The sequence below is a fragment of the Carassius gibelio genome, chromosome B22, assembly GCF_023724105.1.
Source record: "Carassius gibelio isolate Cgi1373 ecotype wild population from Czech Republic chromosome B22, carGib1.2-hapl.c, whole genome shotgun sequence".
NCBI classification, from domain to species: Eukaryota; Metazoa; Chordata; class Actinopteri; order Cypriniformes; family Cyprinidae; genus Carassius; species Carassius gibelio.
The window spans coordinates 31,553,474-31,571,050 of record NC_068417.1 but is presented as its reverse complement, the minus strand read 5'-3'; the positions used below and the strand labels follow the sequence as shown (position 1 = coordinate 31,571,050).

General features: G+C 39.8%; 1 protein-coding gene across 3 annotated transcripts; it reads left to right on the top strand.

Annotated features, from left to right (window-relative positions):
* Window positions 1-568: 568 nt before the first annotated feature.
* LOC127988247 (leucine-rich repeat protein SHOC-2) lies at window positions 569-16,082 on the top strand. 3 transcript variants are annotated; one of them, XM_052590890.1, is made up of 9 exons: window positions 569-718; window positions 9,551-10,529; window positions 10,628-10,765; window positions 10,964-11,094; window positions 11,204-11,392; window positions 11,581-11,703; window positions 11,815-11,952; window positions 12,684-12,801; window positions 12,889-16,082. In XM_052590890.1, the coding sequence occupies exons 2-9, from the start codon at window positions 9,890-9,892 to the stop codon at window positions 13,095-13,097; spliced, it is 1,686 nt and encodes a 561-aa protein (XP_052446850.1). In that variant the 5' UTR covers window positions 569-718; window positions 9,551-9,889; the 3' UTR covers window positions 13,098-16,082. The 3 variants fall into 3 exon arrangements, with proteins under 3 accessions (XP_052446850.1, XP_052446849.1, XP_052446851.1); XM_052590889.1 differs by lacking the exon at window positions 569-718 and adding an exon at window positions 3,290-3,458; XM_052590891.1 differs by lacking the exon at window positions 569-718 and adding an exon at window positions 3,290-3,469.
* Window positions 16,083-17,577: the final 1,495 nt, after the last annotated feature.

The following is a 17,577-nucleotide window of genomic DNA, read 5'->3' as shown; positions in this document are numbered from 1 at the left end:
GTTATTTTGTTATTGGTTTTGAACACATTTTTGTTATCTTTTACTCTAAAATTATTATTTTTGTTGTTGTTGTTTGAGTTATTATTGCTTTGTATTGTTAGTTTTTAACACTTATTGGTCATTTTTCACTCCAGAGTTAAAAAATAATTATAATTAGAAATGTAATGTTATTTTACATAAAATATGCATATTTCTAAACTATTAGTGTTGTTGTTGTTCATTTATTGTTGGTTTTGAACACGTATTTTACTCCAAAATCATTATTATTACTATTAATATAATTATTATGGTCATTATTCTTATTTTATTGTTAGTTTTTAAGATGTAGGCTGTTTATTGGTCATTTTATAATCAAAAGAGAATAATTGTTGGGTTGTTTTGTGCTAATGTGATGGTATTTTCACAACATTTAAGGACATTTTTTAGTTTCATGGCATCACTCGTCTGTCATCATTTCTGCGATTTATTTATTATCATTATTCTTTTATTATTATTAACAATAACACGATTTAAAAACAAGAATACACTAGAGGGTCCGTACACTACTACAGATTTCTATAATAAAGCGTGTATTTCTCGAACAGGAATCCCGCTGCGCTGCAGGGGTCTCGTGACGCGTCGGTGATGCGCGCTGGGGAGGGAGCGGAGACGCGGCGCATCTGGAGAGGAGGAGGAAGCGACGCGAGGCGAGGATGGCGGCGGAGGCACACCTCTGGAGGTAATGCGCTCTCGCGGCTCAACGCGGCTCCGGATTGCGCCTTCCGCGGCGCGGCGTTGATGTTCGGCGCGATGAACGCCCACGCGCGGCGGCAAGGCGCGATCGACGCGGCGCGGTCCGCGTGCGGCGCCTCTGAATGCGCGCTTTTGTTCAGTTCTGGAATGGCCGCTGCTTTATGTGGGTGTGCGTGTGTGTGTGTGTGTGTGTGTGTGTGGAATGGGTCTTCTTTTCTTTTTGAACGTATTCCGTGGGCTTGCGAAAAAGAAAAGAGAGAGAGAAAGAGAGAATGTGGGGGAATAAAAAGAGAGGTGCCGCTAAAGCCAAGTATGCGTGCGGAATGCGTCTGTACAGTAAACAAAAGAGTGATTTGTCCCAAGATGGTCATAGAGTCAACAAAGCGTTACTGGCACGATTGTTACCATTTACAATATTATTGCGAAAGCGTATACAATACTTACAGAACACAGCTGGTTATTTAATAAATACAAATAAATAAGTGACGGTGGATGCAAAGTAATGACGGAAAAGAAAGAGACATGGTAACAAAAAAGGTAAAAGTAAAATAAACATACATTTCTAAGCATCAGTTCAACAGACAGTAGAGCACGACTGCTGCTGCGCGCTCACGCACACACTGGCGATTCGCGAATGAGTCGTTCTTTTGAATCGGATCTTCTCAGTGAATTGATTGAACCGGTTGACCAAAACTAAACTATTTGTTTACGAATTGGCCTAAACGATTCATTCACAGACTGAATAGGACCGGTTGGTTTTGAGTGCAAATACCCACTGGAACACACTTGTTGTAAAATTGCAAGTGACCTTTTTTACTGAGCATTTATTTAAACTATTTTAAATATTTTGCACTTGGAAATTAAAGTCTAAATATCTGTTCAGTCAGTGTGCAACAAATGACACAGTTCAACAATCATGTTGCTTCTATTTAGCAGTAGCACACTTTTACAAAATGCATATTACTCATCGATGCCCTGATAAAATGTGTAACACTTTAAAATTTACTTCCAAATTACAACCTATGTAATATCCAATTCATTTAACTTACAACAGTACTTGGTGTGAACCCGAAAATTTGACTGAAAAGTAAAATAGGCAAAAATGTAGGGAGACATGGTTCAATGCATTGGTTGTTGATTAGATGTTGAGATGTGCGTGTTACATTGAAAAGTGGTGGCAGATCAACGCGAGTTTAAAGAGCTGGACTTTAAAGTGAGGGCAGGTGATTTTGGAGAGGCTAGCAATGCTTTGAAAGCATAAGATCCCACCCTCTCTGCAAATCACTCTCCAAAGCCACGCCTCCTTCCGCGTGCACAAGCAGACCAGAGGCTAAGCAGCGACACTGTGAGGGATGGCATTGGTTGAGGAATGAATGCAAAGCTGTCAGATTACCTCGCCTCATTCACCGGCTCGTTGTAGGACAAAGCATCAGTATCTTAAACAGATAAGCAGTGATAAACTAGCCAAATCACACTTTGGTGGGCGGAGTTAGTGTAAATAGCTTCAGCCAACAAGGTGGGCTATTTGCATTTAGTGTAAATAGACACTCAGTAATTATAATAAGAACTCAGATAAATCATATATTGTTGTGGTCCTGTTTTTATTAGTCACGCTGAATCAATGAAAAAAATTAAATCTTCTATTTATTTAGCTACCGGGAATTCGTGAATTCTTCTGGGGCTTATTTAGACTTTCCGCATGAGAGCGCCCTCTGGCCAACGTGGGGAGAATTACTACTAATTACTGAACCATGCTTCACTGACAAGATGCGCATGACTTTTGCCTTATCGTAATTACGTTTTCATTTAGTTTTGTTGTGCAGCTCTTACAAAGCTCATAATATTACAATAATAATGCCTTCCAATCTCATTTGGACTGCAATAGCATAATGATGAAATATCAGGTCTGTGAACAGGGTGTACAGAGGTATGCAAATACTTGGGCTGTCCTCAACTACAGATTCTTCGGGTCAACTAGTCATTCATTTTAAGCTAGTGATTGACTAATTGCACATTTATTAATAAGCCATTTAAATAATAATAATGAGCATTTAATTGCCCTTACAAATAAATAATTTGACAGACCGAGGAATATGATTGTACGAACACTGTATGGTTGTATGCCTTTCACAGACAATATAAATACACTTATACGATTTAACCTAGTGTTTGCAATCGGGATGTGAAGAGACTTGTAAGAATTGGCAAAACATGTTTTTGAACCAAATCACCTACCCTGCCTTTAAGTGGACTAAATGATTTATCATCCCAAAATACTATTTAGACAGAGGGGAAAACTGCAGAAAAATTGGGCTAGATTTGGTTAACAGTTGTTCTAGTTGTGTATGGCAACATAACCAGTCATTATAAATGACAAAGATGACCTTATATAATTCCTTGGCTGAGTACATAGTGTATAAAGCCATAGTGTGTCATTTGGGACGCAGCTATGCCGACTTGCTGATTCTGATTCCTTGAACCGATTGTCTAAAACGAAACGTTCGAAAGAACCGATTCGCGCGAACGAGTCGGGCTCTCCAGCACGCACGCGCCGCGGATCGAGCTGCTCTTCCCGCTTCGAGCTCGCGCTGCTTCGAGCGCCGTTTGGCGGAGGATGACAGTTTGTTTTCACGGAGGGCCTGTCTGAGGAGAAGAACGAACATTTACATCCCCAGCTACGGCAACCGAATCGCTTCTCGTCAACATGAGACCGCTTATTCCTAAATGTACGCGTTTGGTGAGAAGTGTGAAGTGACATTTGTGTTTTGTGCTGTTATTTTTTTTCTGCATAAGCTCGCGCAGGGCTAATGCTGCTAACCTGTTAGCCGCAGCTGAAGGGTGGCTAATGCTAGCAGAGAGATTTCCTTAGCCAGCTCTCAGGCTGTGTCCGTGTGTGCCGTCAAATATCACGACACGGAGTATTCTCGTAACGTTTCTCTTTAGTCACCTATATATAATGTAAGTCGAACTGAGTGACAGCTCGGTGGTTTAATAGCACGAAACGGTTAGCTAGTTAGCCGTATCAAAACAGACGCTTTGCACTCTGAACCCTTAACACACATCAGATAATACTTATCTTTATTGCTTACGTTTACTACATTTAAACGTTTTATTATACTCGTAAATATGCTGTCTGTGTGTCTGAATGTGTCTGTTTGTAAACGAAACTAGATTTTCGCAGCTTTTGCCAAAACGTAGATGTAGAGAGATAATATTAAGGCCCTCGATCTAGATCCAAAGAATGTCTTTAAAAAAAGCTTTTTTTGTTGTTGTTTTGGTTTTATTTGCTAATGTGTCAGTGTGCTGTCAGTTTCTCAGAAGGACTTCTATGGCATGGCAAGGCACATATAATGTTAAATCTGCTTCAGAGTGAAGAACAGTCTTTCATTTGAAGAGTGTCAGTACAAATTCTTTTGTATTTTTCGACTTTATGCTTGTGTGTGTAAAAGTTCATCTGTTACGTATTTAGCAGGCATTCTGTGGGTTGTTCTTAGCCTTGTTTTAAAGCCAACATCCTAGTCGAGCTGAGCATGAGAAATAGTCATGTCTAGCAAAACCATGAACTATCAGCTGACTTTATTCAACATCCCAGTATTGCACACATCCATACAAGAGTCGTTTGCTTTTGTCTTGATGGGATTCTTAATCTGTTTCATAAATATCAGATGCATCATCTCTGTGAGTTGATGTAAGGGTGTTGGAAGCGTGGTGAGAAAGATGTATTTTTTTTCCTGCAGTCGGATGTAAGATTAGGAGAAAGTTGTGCAGGATGACCCCTGGCTTACAGTGATGTTCAACAGTGTTCGCCCACCACACACATCCAGAATGGCTTCGCTTTTCTGCATATTAAGTATCCTGTTTTATTTCCTGTACTTTGGATGTTTCATTGGAGATGCACTGCCTAATAGCTGATAATTATATTATGGCAGATGAAGATCAATATTATAGGTTTGGTTTGTCTATTGCATGGGCACCAATCTAGACATGTACTTCTATGGAATGATTGATTGTGGTTTGGAACTTTTGTAACTGAACTGTTCCGAATCCACTTAACGGTTCTTTTACTGCTCTTTATAAAGAAATCTTTGGGAAAACACATCTAGTATTTCAAGCCTTCTTAGTCAGTATCAAAAATGATGTGATTATTTTGGTGCACAGATTTATGACAGAGCCGTTGTAATATTTCAGAAATTCATTTTGAGCAACCTCAATTTTAGATTTTTGAAAAGAGGGGCAAGTCAAATCTATTTATTATTATTATTTTTTTTTTTTTTTTTTTGGTAATCAACATTATGCCATAAAGGCATTGTACTGTAACCAGAATATTTCTTTAAGTGCGTTGTCCTTAAGTTGGCATGGAATGAAAATTCGCCATCTAGTTTAAGTGTATATTATAGATCTAATTGTGAGTCATGCATGCCATGCTTCTTTCTGGAGATGTATGCAGGATTTGTTCAATCATTTAGTCCATTTAAACTCCGCCCTCTGCAGGCTCTTGTTTGCATGGCTCCACTTTTTGAGTGCCACGCCCACACCTCAGCATCCAATCAACTACGGATGCATTGAACAAAGCTCCCCAACCTGCTGTTTTTTTATTTTCAATTCAGATAATTTGTTACAAGATCTATTGTGAAATGTAACTATTTTACATTTTGACAAATTCTAATTAATTTGTACGTTTTCGTGAGATCTGCTTACACCCCACTCAAGGTTAGGTTTAGGTGTTTTTTCTCACGAGATCGGGTTGATTTGAACCATTTTTCACTCTGTTTTCATAGTCTTCAGTTTCCACACAGTTTGGAGAATAACTTTGGGCCTGATGTGCAATAACACATTTTCTTATTTTTTAAGAAAATACTGATAATAAAATGTTTAAACTAGTGCTGCATGATAAATCGTATGCAATATTTAATGTGCATCTTGTCAGTAAAGCCGGTTCTGTAATCAGCGGTAAATCTCCATCACGAGCGCAACTTTCACATGGAGCAGCATTTACTACACTGAGCCAAAGTTCACTGACAAGCAGCGCAAATACATCATATTTTGCGCATGTTTTGCGCAGCTTGTCAGTGAACAACGACTCTGTGTAGTAATCAATAATTTGGAGACATAATCAACAAATGAATCAAAATCAAAATAATTATTACTTGCGGTTTTAAAATTTAGACCACAAACTCATAATGTAGAAAGAACTCTTGTGTAATTACCAAAAAATATATTTGTTTATATGTTGATCATGTTAAATTTAATTTATCGATTCGTGAATAGATTCTGCAATTTTCCAAATGCATGGTGATTTTCTGTGGAATAGATTCTGAGCTTAGTTTTTAACAGCAGATGTATGGCTGGGCGATAAATCTAACGATATGATCATGCGCATCAAATCAGTAAATCTGGTTCCATGATTAGCGCTAAATCGCCATCACCTGCTTTCAAATGGAGCTGCATTTAATAGACAGAGCCGTAGATCACTGACAAGCTACGCAATATCGCATTCGAATGCGATTCATCTGCGATAATGAATGCGATATTGTGTAGCTTGTCCGTGATCTACAGCTCTGTCTATTAAATGGATATATCGCCCAGTCCTAAGCAGATGGCACCCTAGGCTCACGAAGAGAGAGTCATGTAAGTATTTAAATGTACTTGCGCATCGACTTTAATGACGCAATATTATGTAAGCACAGCCTACTGTGAACACTCTTGTAATTCGCTTCAGCCTTTTCGAACTTTATGAAAGCAAGTGGAGTACGGCTGTTTCTAAAGAATTCTCTCGATTCCAGAGAGAATACATCCATTCAGATACATTCAGAAAATCGCAGAATCGATTCTCAAATAGATTTATTGTCGCACCCCTAGTATGCATGAGGATGTTTACTCATGTGCTCCACATGTTTACCTACTGAATAGTATTTTGTTTTGCATCTGTATATACATAGTACATTTTTTTTTAAATGTCAGATGGATGTGTTTGGCTGTCACATCACATTTTTGTGTTTTTTTTATTTTTCAGGATTTTGATTTTCTTGTTTCTTCAGTGTTTTGTTCTGTGTACGTTTACATATTGATCTGCAAATGTTTGTTTAGTTTTACTCTTCCCTCATGGAAGACTTGTTCTGCGAAAATAAGTGGCTCACTCAGAAGCGGTATCAAGTGGCTTTTCTGCGAAATATCACAGCTTTGGGATTTATAGGGAGCTTATCTGAAGTCGTGCAGGCTTACCTGCATCTAATTTAAAGGTGTTGTCCCGGTTTAAGAGTGTCAGCATCTAAAGTTGACAGTGGAAACATACAGATCCTACAATGAATCAGAGGCATCAAAGTAGCTGACAAAGTGACCTGTTTACAATGCAAACAAAGCATATTTTGACTGCTTCTAAAGATACAGGTCTGCAGAAACTGCAGCAGTTCACTTTTGCACTTTTGCACTTACAAGATGTAACCAAGATTAGTAGGTGGAAGATCATGAAACTGCAAGTTGTTTTGTCTAAGCTTCAGGTAAACTCAGTTACACATTCGGTGCTAGTGGAGGTCAGTTAATGTTTGACAAACTGCTTGGTCTTAAAGGGATAGTTTACCCAAAAATGAACATTTGCTGGATGTTTACTTTACACACAGACCATCCAAGATGTAGATGTGTTTTTCTTCATCAAAACAGATTTGGGGAAATGTAGCGTTACATCATTTGCTTACCAATGGATTCTCTCCAGTCCAGCCCATCAATTAATGTCTTGTGAAGTGAAAAGTTGCGCATTTCAAGAATTTCTGTTTTGGTTTGTAAACTTGGTTTGTAAATCTGTATCCACAAAAGTTTCACTGGAGAAAGCAATATTTTGGACAGTATTTTAGCTGGAAGCAATGGTTTGAAGTTAAAAAAATGTCTTAATAATAAGCTTGTTTCTTAAAAAACACACATCTTTTCAGTTTACAAGATGTTAACTGATGGACTGGAGTGCTGTGGATTGCTTGTGGATTGTTGATCTGTCCAGAAGAAGAAACAAACTCATCTACATCTTGAATGGTATGAGGGTGCGAAGGAAATGTTCCTTTAATGTGCGGACTTTGATGCACTGTCAGCGTCTTAACATGCGAATCTTTATGTACACATTCAAGATAGATTTATCATTAATATTATTATTATTGCAGACGAGCTGGACTCTATGGCCATAAAGGTCTTCTGACCTGTGGGAGGCCTGAGCTTTGAAGAGCTCTCCCAAAGATTATTCCCTGCAGCATTAACCTTTCTGCAGCTCTGATCTGGGCTTGGACTAGGCACACACACACACACACACGCGCGCATGAATTTCACAATACAGGACAGAGGAGCGCATGCTTATGCAAAGATAGCATCTCGCTAAGTGCTAAGCCATTTCTGATTTGGACTGGATGTGGTTTTTGTTGGATTACTGGATGTTGAATGACATTAGTGATTTAAAGAAGCATCTCACAGGTAAAGGTAAAGCTACTGTTCCTGTAATTGATGGAAACCCAATGCAAAGCAGTTTTGTCTTTTTATGAGCATGTAAATAGTTGTGCCGTGCTTTTCAAACTTGGGTCTCAGGGATGCTAACCATTCTGTGAAAAACTGTATTTTAGGAAATGTATTTTGGTCTGTCATAGTAAACATGCACTTAAAGATATAAATGAAACTGTTTTCATAAGTATATACAATATACTATACAATATAAGTGAAACTGGCTTCAAGTAACTGTTTTATTATTATTATTTTTTTTTAATTAATTTAAAGAATACTTTTCTGATGGATCTTTTGATTTTTTTTCTGATAAGTCGATTAATCCTTTGGTTAACTCGTTAAATCATTTGATGTTCATTTCAGTAAGCCTGGGAGCTTTAGCTGCACTCATTGGGGATAAATGAAAATGTGATGCATAATTCAACACAAATTGTCAAATTTACGCATTGACATGCTAGTCTGGCCATGCTGTCACAAAAAAAAGGTCTTTTAGGCCTTTAGTTTGTTGGGTACAGATGTACTCGAAATGATGCACTGTGTGTGCTTTCCTTGGGTGAGCCGGAGGGAACTTATGCTCATGAGCAGAGAGGCCAACGAAGCCAGGATTTAAATTTTCACATTACTTTGCATTTAAATTGTAAGTAGTAAGGGATCAATCAGAATTTTGTATTTATTTTTTATATTATATAAAGCTTGAAGACATCTCTGTTCACTGGTATTATATAGACAAGCACTAGCAGACAATTTCTCATTTAGTGTCCTGAAAAACATATGCCATTAGAACAAAAATAATGACTTGCTTTCATTTTTGGGTAAACTATCGCAGTTTGCTCTAGCACAATGTCAATATTAAAGCCAGCTGTATTGTTTTGGAAGCAGACTGGTCCAGTTATGCTTTTGATTTAAAGGAGAAAAACACCCAGCTTGGCTTTTTTCACATCCTCAAAATGGATCTAATGCATTCTTATCAGTGAAATGCACCCAAGATTTTCCTAGTGTAAAAGCACCCTGTGCAATTTTACTTCTAGGCTGGTAAATAAATTCCTGCAAATCCTAGGGATAAAGTAACATCTGATGCATGGCCGTAAGAGATGCGAGATTTAATTGCACTTAATTGCCTGAAGTGGCTAACCACTGACGGCCTGATGCTGCTTCTTCCTGAAAGCGCTTGTGGTACAAGCATACAGGAAGGAACTGTGTGTTTATGAGTTAGCGGCTTATGCATTTGCGTCACTGAGGGGAAGCTCTTACCTTTCTCACATCTGAAATCTGAACGCAACTTTTGTCTGCAAGTCATTCCTGGTATTATGCATCCTAACCGAAACTTTTTGCTTTGTTTTAACAGCCAAAGGATGTGAATCCCGGCGACTCGTATGTGCACAACAGCTCTAGCCGAGCCGAGGGGAAAGAGTGCAGTTTGAACAAGCATGAGGCTGCTGGCCTCCTCGCCACACCGACTACAACAAACACGCATCGTCCCGGTGGAGTTTTAACCCCTGCAGGAATACAGTCTGCTTGGACCACCGAGGCTGGTGAAGAAACACAGGTATGTATGAGCACACGCAGATATAACCGCCCCTTCCCTTTGGTTTGACGCCCTCAATAGTGAACAAAATACTAGAGCGAGAGAAAGCAAGTGAGAGACTGAGGGTCCCATGTGCCATTGGGCAGCGGGGCTTTCGCCATGAGCAGTACTCTGGGTAAAGATAAAGACTCTAAGGAGAGGGAACCCAAAGCCGAAGGGAAATCCAAAACCAAAGGGAAAGATGCCAAAGACGGGAAGAAGGACACGAGCGGTGCTTCGCCCGCAGTGGCCTTCACCTTGGACAGCACGATAAAGAGGCCCAACCCACCGCCTAGCACGCGCAAAAAAGCCAGCAACGCGGAGGTCATCAAGGAGCTGAACAAGTGCCGAGAGGAGAACTCGACGCGCCTGGACCTGTCCAAGAGATCCATCCATCTGTTGCCCTCTTCCATCAAGGAGCTGACCCAGCTGACCGAGCTGTACCTGTACAGCAACAAGCTGCAAAGCCTGCCGGCCGAGGTGGGATGCCTGTCGGGACTGGTGACGCTGGCGCTCAGCGAGAACTCTCTCACCAGTCTCCCTGAGTCGCTGGACAACCTGAAGAAGCTGCGCATGCTCGACCTGCGGCACAACAAGCTGCGGGAGATCCCAGCTGTGGTCTACCGCGTCACCTCCCTCACCACGCTCTACCTGCGCTTCAATCGGATCACCACCGTGGAGAAGGACATCAAGAATCTGTCCAAACTCACCATGCTCAGCATCCGAGAGAACAAGATCAAACATCTGCCCGCAGAGATCGGTGAGTGAGCTGCTGCTGAAGACTATTCCTAGAAAAGAAAAAAAAGTACAAGACTGTTCAGTGTTCGTTTGCGATGATTCTGTCGGCTTGTGTTATAGGTGAGCTCTGTAATTTGATTACGCTGGATGTAGCCCACAACCAGCTGGAGCACCTTCCTAAAGAGATCGGCAATTGCACTCAAATCACCAACCTTGACCTGCAGCACAACGAGCTTCTTGACTTACCTGAGACTATAGGTGAGGATCTACTCAAGGTAGAATCTTTATTGTTGGAAGCAAAACATTTTACTATACAGCTCTGATTTTGGCCATTTGGTTGTACTTTATTATTAAGTAGCCTGTAATCTCATCAGTGGGGAAAGTATGCGTATATGTCCATGTAAATTAGTTTCAATCAACAGTTGAATCATAAACTTGTATCATTTACTGTTTCAGGTAACTTGTCAAGTATAAACCGTCTGGGTCTGAGGTACAACCGTCTGTCAGCGATCCCTCGGTCTTTATCGAAGTGCAGAGAGCTGGAGGAACTCAACCTTGAAAACAACAACATCTCGGTGTTACCAGAGGTGAGACTTGGTTCAGCTCATTGTCGCTTTTAATAATAAGCAGTTTAAAGCATTCATCCTTGTCCCCTTTTATGAAATATTATATTAATCCCCTTCTGTTTCTCCTCAGGGTCTTCTCTCCAGTCTGGTGAACCTGACGAGTCTGACGCTGGCGCGAAACTGCTTCCAGTCTTACCCAGCGGGCGGCCCGTCACAGTTCTCCACCATCTACTCACTCAACATGGAGCACAACCGTATCAACAAGATCCCTTTCGGCATCTTCTCCCGAGCCAAAGTGCTCAGCAAGCTCAATATGAAGGTGAGAGCGCATCTACTCGATCACTGTTGAAGACATGTAGGTAATAAACTTGCCCTGAAGGAGACACATAACTAGAGACTTGGACAAATAACTAGAAACTTGGACACCCTACCATCGTTGTGGTTAGTTCGCATGGCCAAGCAAAAGAACTGTAAACCATTTAATCCTTTTTGATACTATGATTGTAGGACAACCAGTTAACGTCTCTTCCGCTGGATTTTGGGACGTGGACCAGTATGGTAGAGCTGAACCTGGCAACAAACCAGCTTACCAAGATTCCAGAGGACATCTGTGGACTTGTGTCTTTAGAGGTGACCCTCTTCTGTATTTTACCTTCACTCAGTCTCATGATAGCATCCCCATTTTTTGTCATGTGGTTCGGTCTATATTTTGACTCATAATTATTCCTTTGGTTCCTTCAGGTCCTCATATTGTCCAACAATCTTTTGAAGAAATTGCCTCATGGGATAGGAAACTTACGGAAACTGCGGGAGCTTGACCTGGAGGAGAACAAACTGGAGTGCCTCCCAAATGAGATCGCCTACCTTAAGGATCTGCAGGTAGGACATTTGTCTACATTTTTCAAGGCAGTGCAGTTGTTTCCACTGGAGTCTGTTGTTAGCATGCTGCTAAGCTAACAAAAAGTGATAAGACATAAACAAAAAAATGTTCAGCTGTGCAGAGCCCCTAAATGCGACATGGGGATGGGAAAAAATGTGGTTTTGAAGAACTTATTTTTTTCTTGGAAAAGTATTGCATTCCCCTGAATAACTTTGTGTTTGCCCAAAAACACATTTAAATATAGTTCTTCCTCCCTCGTATTATTTTATAATTGCTGCCACACAGTGAAATTAATTTAATTGCTTCAAGACTCACACTTCGCAACGCAACCTGCATTAGATAAAAAAAATGCATTAGATTAAAAAAAATGCATTAGATTAATCGATAACAAATTAACGTGATCGAAGAAATTCTTAACGATCCATTATCGATCGTCGATTAATCATGCCCATCCCTAGAGTGAAGGCTAAGTTTTTTGGGGGAATGCAAAAGTTTAATGTGAGAACAGAAGTTTTAAGAGTGAACGTTAAGTTTCCTGGGGAAATGCTTCTATGCGTATTCATTCTCAGCCAGAAGTATTGCTAGAGAATTCGAAAGCTTTCAAATATAATTTCAATACAAATGCTTGTAATACAGGATTATTTTGCTTGTTGCAGTGATTTCTGGGATTGCCCCACCTGTGCTTTTTATAGTTTTTGTTGTGAAACTCATTTCTCAAATTTATTTGCAGAAACTTGTGTTGACCAATAATCAGCTGACCACTTTGCCACGAGGAATCGGTCACCTGACTAACCTGACGTACTTGGGCTTGGGAGAGAACCTGCTGCAGCACCTACCTGAGGAGATCGGTACGAGCTCACCGCTGCCCTCAAATGCACACAGCCACACCGATCCATACGCTACTCATTTACAGCCGTTCTCTCTCCCTCCCACAGGTACACTGGAGAACCTGGAGGACCTGTACCTGAACGACAACCCTAACCTGCACAGTCTGCCGTTCGAGCTGGCGCTCTGCAGTAAGCTGTCCATCATGAGCATAGAGAACTGTCCCCTCAGCCACCTCCCGCCGCAGATCGTCGCCGGAGGCCCTTCCTTCATCATCCAGTTCCTCAAGATGCAGGGTCCCTACCGCGCCATGGTCTGAGGCCACTCACACACTGTACAAAGTGGAAACCGATTCGCAACACGACGTTACCTTCGACGTCATTATATCTCGGACAAGAAACTTCTTAACTGGGTTCCAATCGATGGAGGAATCATAGCCAGTTAGGTCCCCTTTACCCCCGTAGTAAACAATGTCTAGACTTCAGTTGCCAAAATTAATGTACATTAGTGATTCTGAAGAGGCGCTCTTAAAACGTTTCAATCATTTTGCCAATTTATTGAAAGTCATTATAGGGGTTTTGATGCCAGGAAACAGTTGTATGCAAAAACAAAACATTTTTACAAGTTCATTTTTGCTGCTGCTGCCACCATACTGTATGCGAGTTATTTTTTTTGTTTAGCCAGAGATTTTTTTTTTTTAATCATCCCACAACCAAAATAATTTTATTGTACAGAGGACCTGTTTGGAAGCAGTGAACAAATTTTAGTTCTTTTTTATTATTATTATTATTATTATTAATTGTTATTCTAGAATTGTGCCTATCCAGTGCAGTTGGGTGGTTTGTTGTCTGAACGTTATTATCTAAGAAGTTTTTAATACAAAAAGGCTGAATTTACAAAAGTGTAATTTATTCCGTAATTCCTTTTCATTGTTATTGATTATTTTATCACTCACTTTTTTTAATTGTTCATTCCTCTTCGCTATCGGGACGTGTTGCTGCGCTCAATATTTTAAAATGAAGCCGCAATCTTTTTTTCTGCGAAATAGTGAAACAGCAAATGAATCAAAAATCGTTTTTGACAGCGATCACAAAATGAGTTAAGCGAGCTACCGCGTCTCACTCTAAGTCTGGCTTTGGGGGTCTTGTGATTGTTTACTTGTTTGCCATATCCACAGCGTTGCACTCTGCTTGTGTCCTATTGGTGAGAGTCGCATCTACATATCAGGTGCTGAACAGTGCTAGCAGTTAAAGGCCCACATTTACTGTGAGGAATGCCAAATGCCCATTCAACATCACTTCCGTCCTTTTTTCCATCCGTGTCATCAGACCGGTTTCAAACCCCATGATTTCTGGTCTTAAATTCACACAATATTAAACAATGGTTACAGGTATTTTTTTTTTTTTTTTTTTTTTTTACCCACATACCTTCCCTCTTATGCTGCTGCTTTTAATGCACTTTGTTTTGAAATTTGGCATCGTCCTCAAGTAAAAGGGTCACAATATTTCATGTTACCGATTAAACGAATGGAAGGGGGCATTTATTATTTTTAGTTCTAAAATATTTTATCTTTTATTTTAATTTTCTATCATGTATATTTTATAACAGTGAATGAATTTGCCTCAGCAATTTCGAACCATAACATTCTATTAAGAACCTTTTTTTCAAGGCATTTTCAACATTTATTAAATGTTTTGATTTAAACTTCTGTCTGACTAGTTTGTGTTTCTACACGTTTAAAAATTCATATCCGTTTCAAATGGTGCAGATCATCAAGTATTGCAATTAAAAACCCAAATGTTTCCATTGAACAAATTTTTATTTCACCTTTTTAAAGAATGGCGCTGTTTTGTGCAAGATGGAATTTCTTTTGGTTTAGTATTATATCCGGTGACTGTAAATTCCCGCCTCCACTTTAGTTTATCAAGCCAAATGTGGTTTTTTCCTGTTGTGTGTTTTTTTTTTACGTTTCCTCTCGTTTTGATCCGTAAGGACATTGTGTACATTGGCAGCAGTGTAAAGGCTTCGGAGAGGCACTTCGCATTCATGGGGCCGTGAAAAGGACACAAATCGCTGCTTTTTTTTATCAGCCAGCAGAACCTGTTGCTGCTTATGGACCTCCTAGAAACGTAATGCTGTAAAAGAGCCGGCCCGCGTGAGTCGTTACGGACTGGCTTCTCGGGCCGGTTCTACCAGCACGGACGTTCTGCCACAGATGAAATCCCTCTGGACCTGCTCGGTGCATATGTTGCGCCTAACGCAGACAATGAATAAAACTAAAAATTACAAAAATACAAACTTTGTAAAAAGGGCTTTCTCTGTTCATGCTTACCTATACACCAGAGGCATTGCATTCCTGGTTTTGTATAAAAGCTTAGAACTGTACATTTGAGTTTGTGTGCGTGTGTGTGTGTGTGTGTGTGTGAGGGAATAGTTAGATGTTAACAAAATGGAATTATTATGTGACAGTAAATGCCTTTGAGTACTTAAAGTGAGATGTGCATTAGGGATGCAGCTTTGTCATGCGTCCCATCTAAGTTAAATTCTTTATTATTTTCAGGATTTATGTGCCATTAATGCAGGGGAGTGGGGCTGGTTTTTACATAGGTTAACAGTATGATTGGTTTCAGATGAGAATGCATTACAGATCAGGAATGTAGTCAAAAAAGACAATAAATGCATAACAATTGTACTTTAAATGGTGAATACTGACAGCACGGTTATAATCAGCCGGGGTGGCAATTTAAATTTTGATCTTGTATTGTTCTGATGAATCCTTATGATTTGAGCTTAAGGGTATGGTTTATTTTTTTATATTGTCTGTGCATTAGGTCATAGAAATTGTATAAATGAAGTTCATTTTCAAGGTTTTTTTTTATTTCTTTTTTTTTTAACATAGGAATGTTATATGTTTCCTGCTTTTCTTTTCTTGCCTTGCTATGTATAGGAAACAAGCATGTTCATTTTCTTTTTCTTTCTTTCTTTATTTCTTGTTCTTTTTTTAAGATTCATAATTGTCTGGTTGGGTGGACAGGGATGTAAAAAAAAAAAGAACACAAGATAAAAATGTTGCTCTTTCGTAACTGCAAAATGTTTTTGTTTGTTTGTTTTGACACTTCATAGGGTATCAAGTGTTGTGCAGACATGTCAGACACACTTTTCTCAAGAAAAACAGCCTTAAAGGTGACCCTTGATTTATCTTTCTTTCTGACTCTGCTCGAGCAAGTAACAAGACCCTCTTCCATCAGATCAAGTCTTTGCTTTGATAAACATTCTTCAAATAAATGTTAATATGACTGCCTTACGAATGTGCTCCTCTCTCACCCCTCATACATTTTCAGATGATCAGTCCAGAGTGATAATCAATCAAATCAGTAATACACTCATATTACTGTTTTTGTCAGAGTATATGTAACTCTTATTTATTTGTTTGTCTATCTGTCTTTCTATCTATTAGTCTCTGTCTATTTATCTGTCCTTCTGTCTAACTATCAATCTATCTGCCTGTGTGTCTGTCCATCTGTCTGTCCGTCTCTATCTATCTGTCTCTTTGTCTCGGTCTATAATTCTGTCCATTTGTCTCTATCTGTCTGTCTCTGTCTTTCTATCTATCTGTCCCTATCTATTTGTCTCTGTCCATCTATCTCTATCCATCTATCTTTGTTTGTCTGTGTCTATCTATCTGTCTCTGTCCATCTGTCTATCTTTCTCGATCGATCGATCTGTGTCTCTGTCCATCTATCTCTGTCTATCTGTCTCAATCTATCTGTCCATCTCTCTATCTGACTGTCTCTGTCCATTTATCTCTTTGTCTGTCTGTCTGTCTTTGTCTTTTTTTTCAAGTTTATTTTCAAGTTTATTTGTCTGTCCATCTGTCTGTCTATCAATCTATCTCTGTTTGTCTGTGTCTATCTGTCTCTGTCCATCTGTTTATCTGTCTTGATCTATCTGTCTCTGTCTGTCCATCTATCTCTGTCTATCTGTCTCGATCTATCTGTCCATCTCTCAGTCTGACTGTCTCTATCTGTCTGTCCATTTATCTCTCTGTCTGTCTGTCTTTGTCTATCTGTCTGTTTGCCTCTCTCCGCTGTCAATCTATCTCTGTCTATCTGTCTTGATCGTTCTGTCTGTCTCTGTCCGACTGTCTCTGTTTGTCTGTCTGTCCATCTATCTCTGTCTATCTGTCTGTCTGTCTGTCTGTCTCTTTCCATCTATCTGTCTTTCTCTGTCCATCTATCTCTGTCTACTTGTCTGTCGGTCTCTGCCTGTCCATCTCTGTCCGTCTGTCTCTGTCTGTCTCTTTCTGTCTGACTGTCCATCTATCTCTGTCTGCCTCGATCGATCTGACTGTCTCTGTCCATCTAACTCTGTCTGTCTTTGTCTATCTGTCTATCTCTGTCCATCTATCTGTCTGTCTCTTTCTGTCTGTCCGTCTCTATCTATCTATCTCTGTCTCGATCGATCTGACTGTCTCTGTCCATATAACTCTGTCTGTCTTTGTCTATCTGTCTATCTCTGTCCATCTATCTGTCTGTCTCTTTCTGTCTGTCCGTCTCTATCTATCTATCTCTGTCTCGATCGATCTGACTGTCTCTGTCCATATAACTCTGTCTGTCTGTCTCTGTCCATCTGTCTGTCTATGTCTCTTTCTGTCTCTGTCCATCTATCTCTGTCTGTCTCGATTGATCTGACTGTCTCTGTCCATCGAACTCTGTCTGTCTGTCTCTGTCCATCTATCTTTTTATCTATCGGTCTCTGTCCATCTATCTCTGTCTGTTTCTGTCTATCTTTCTCTGTCC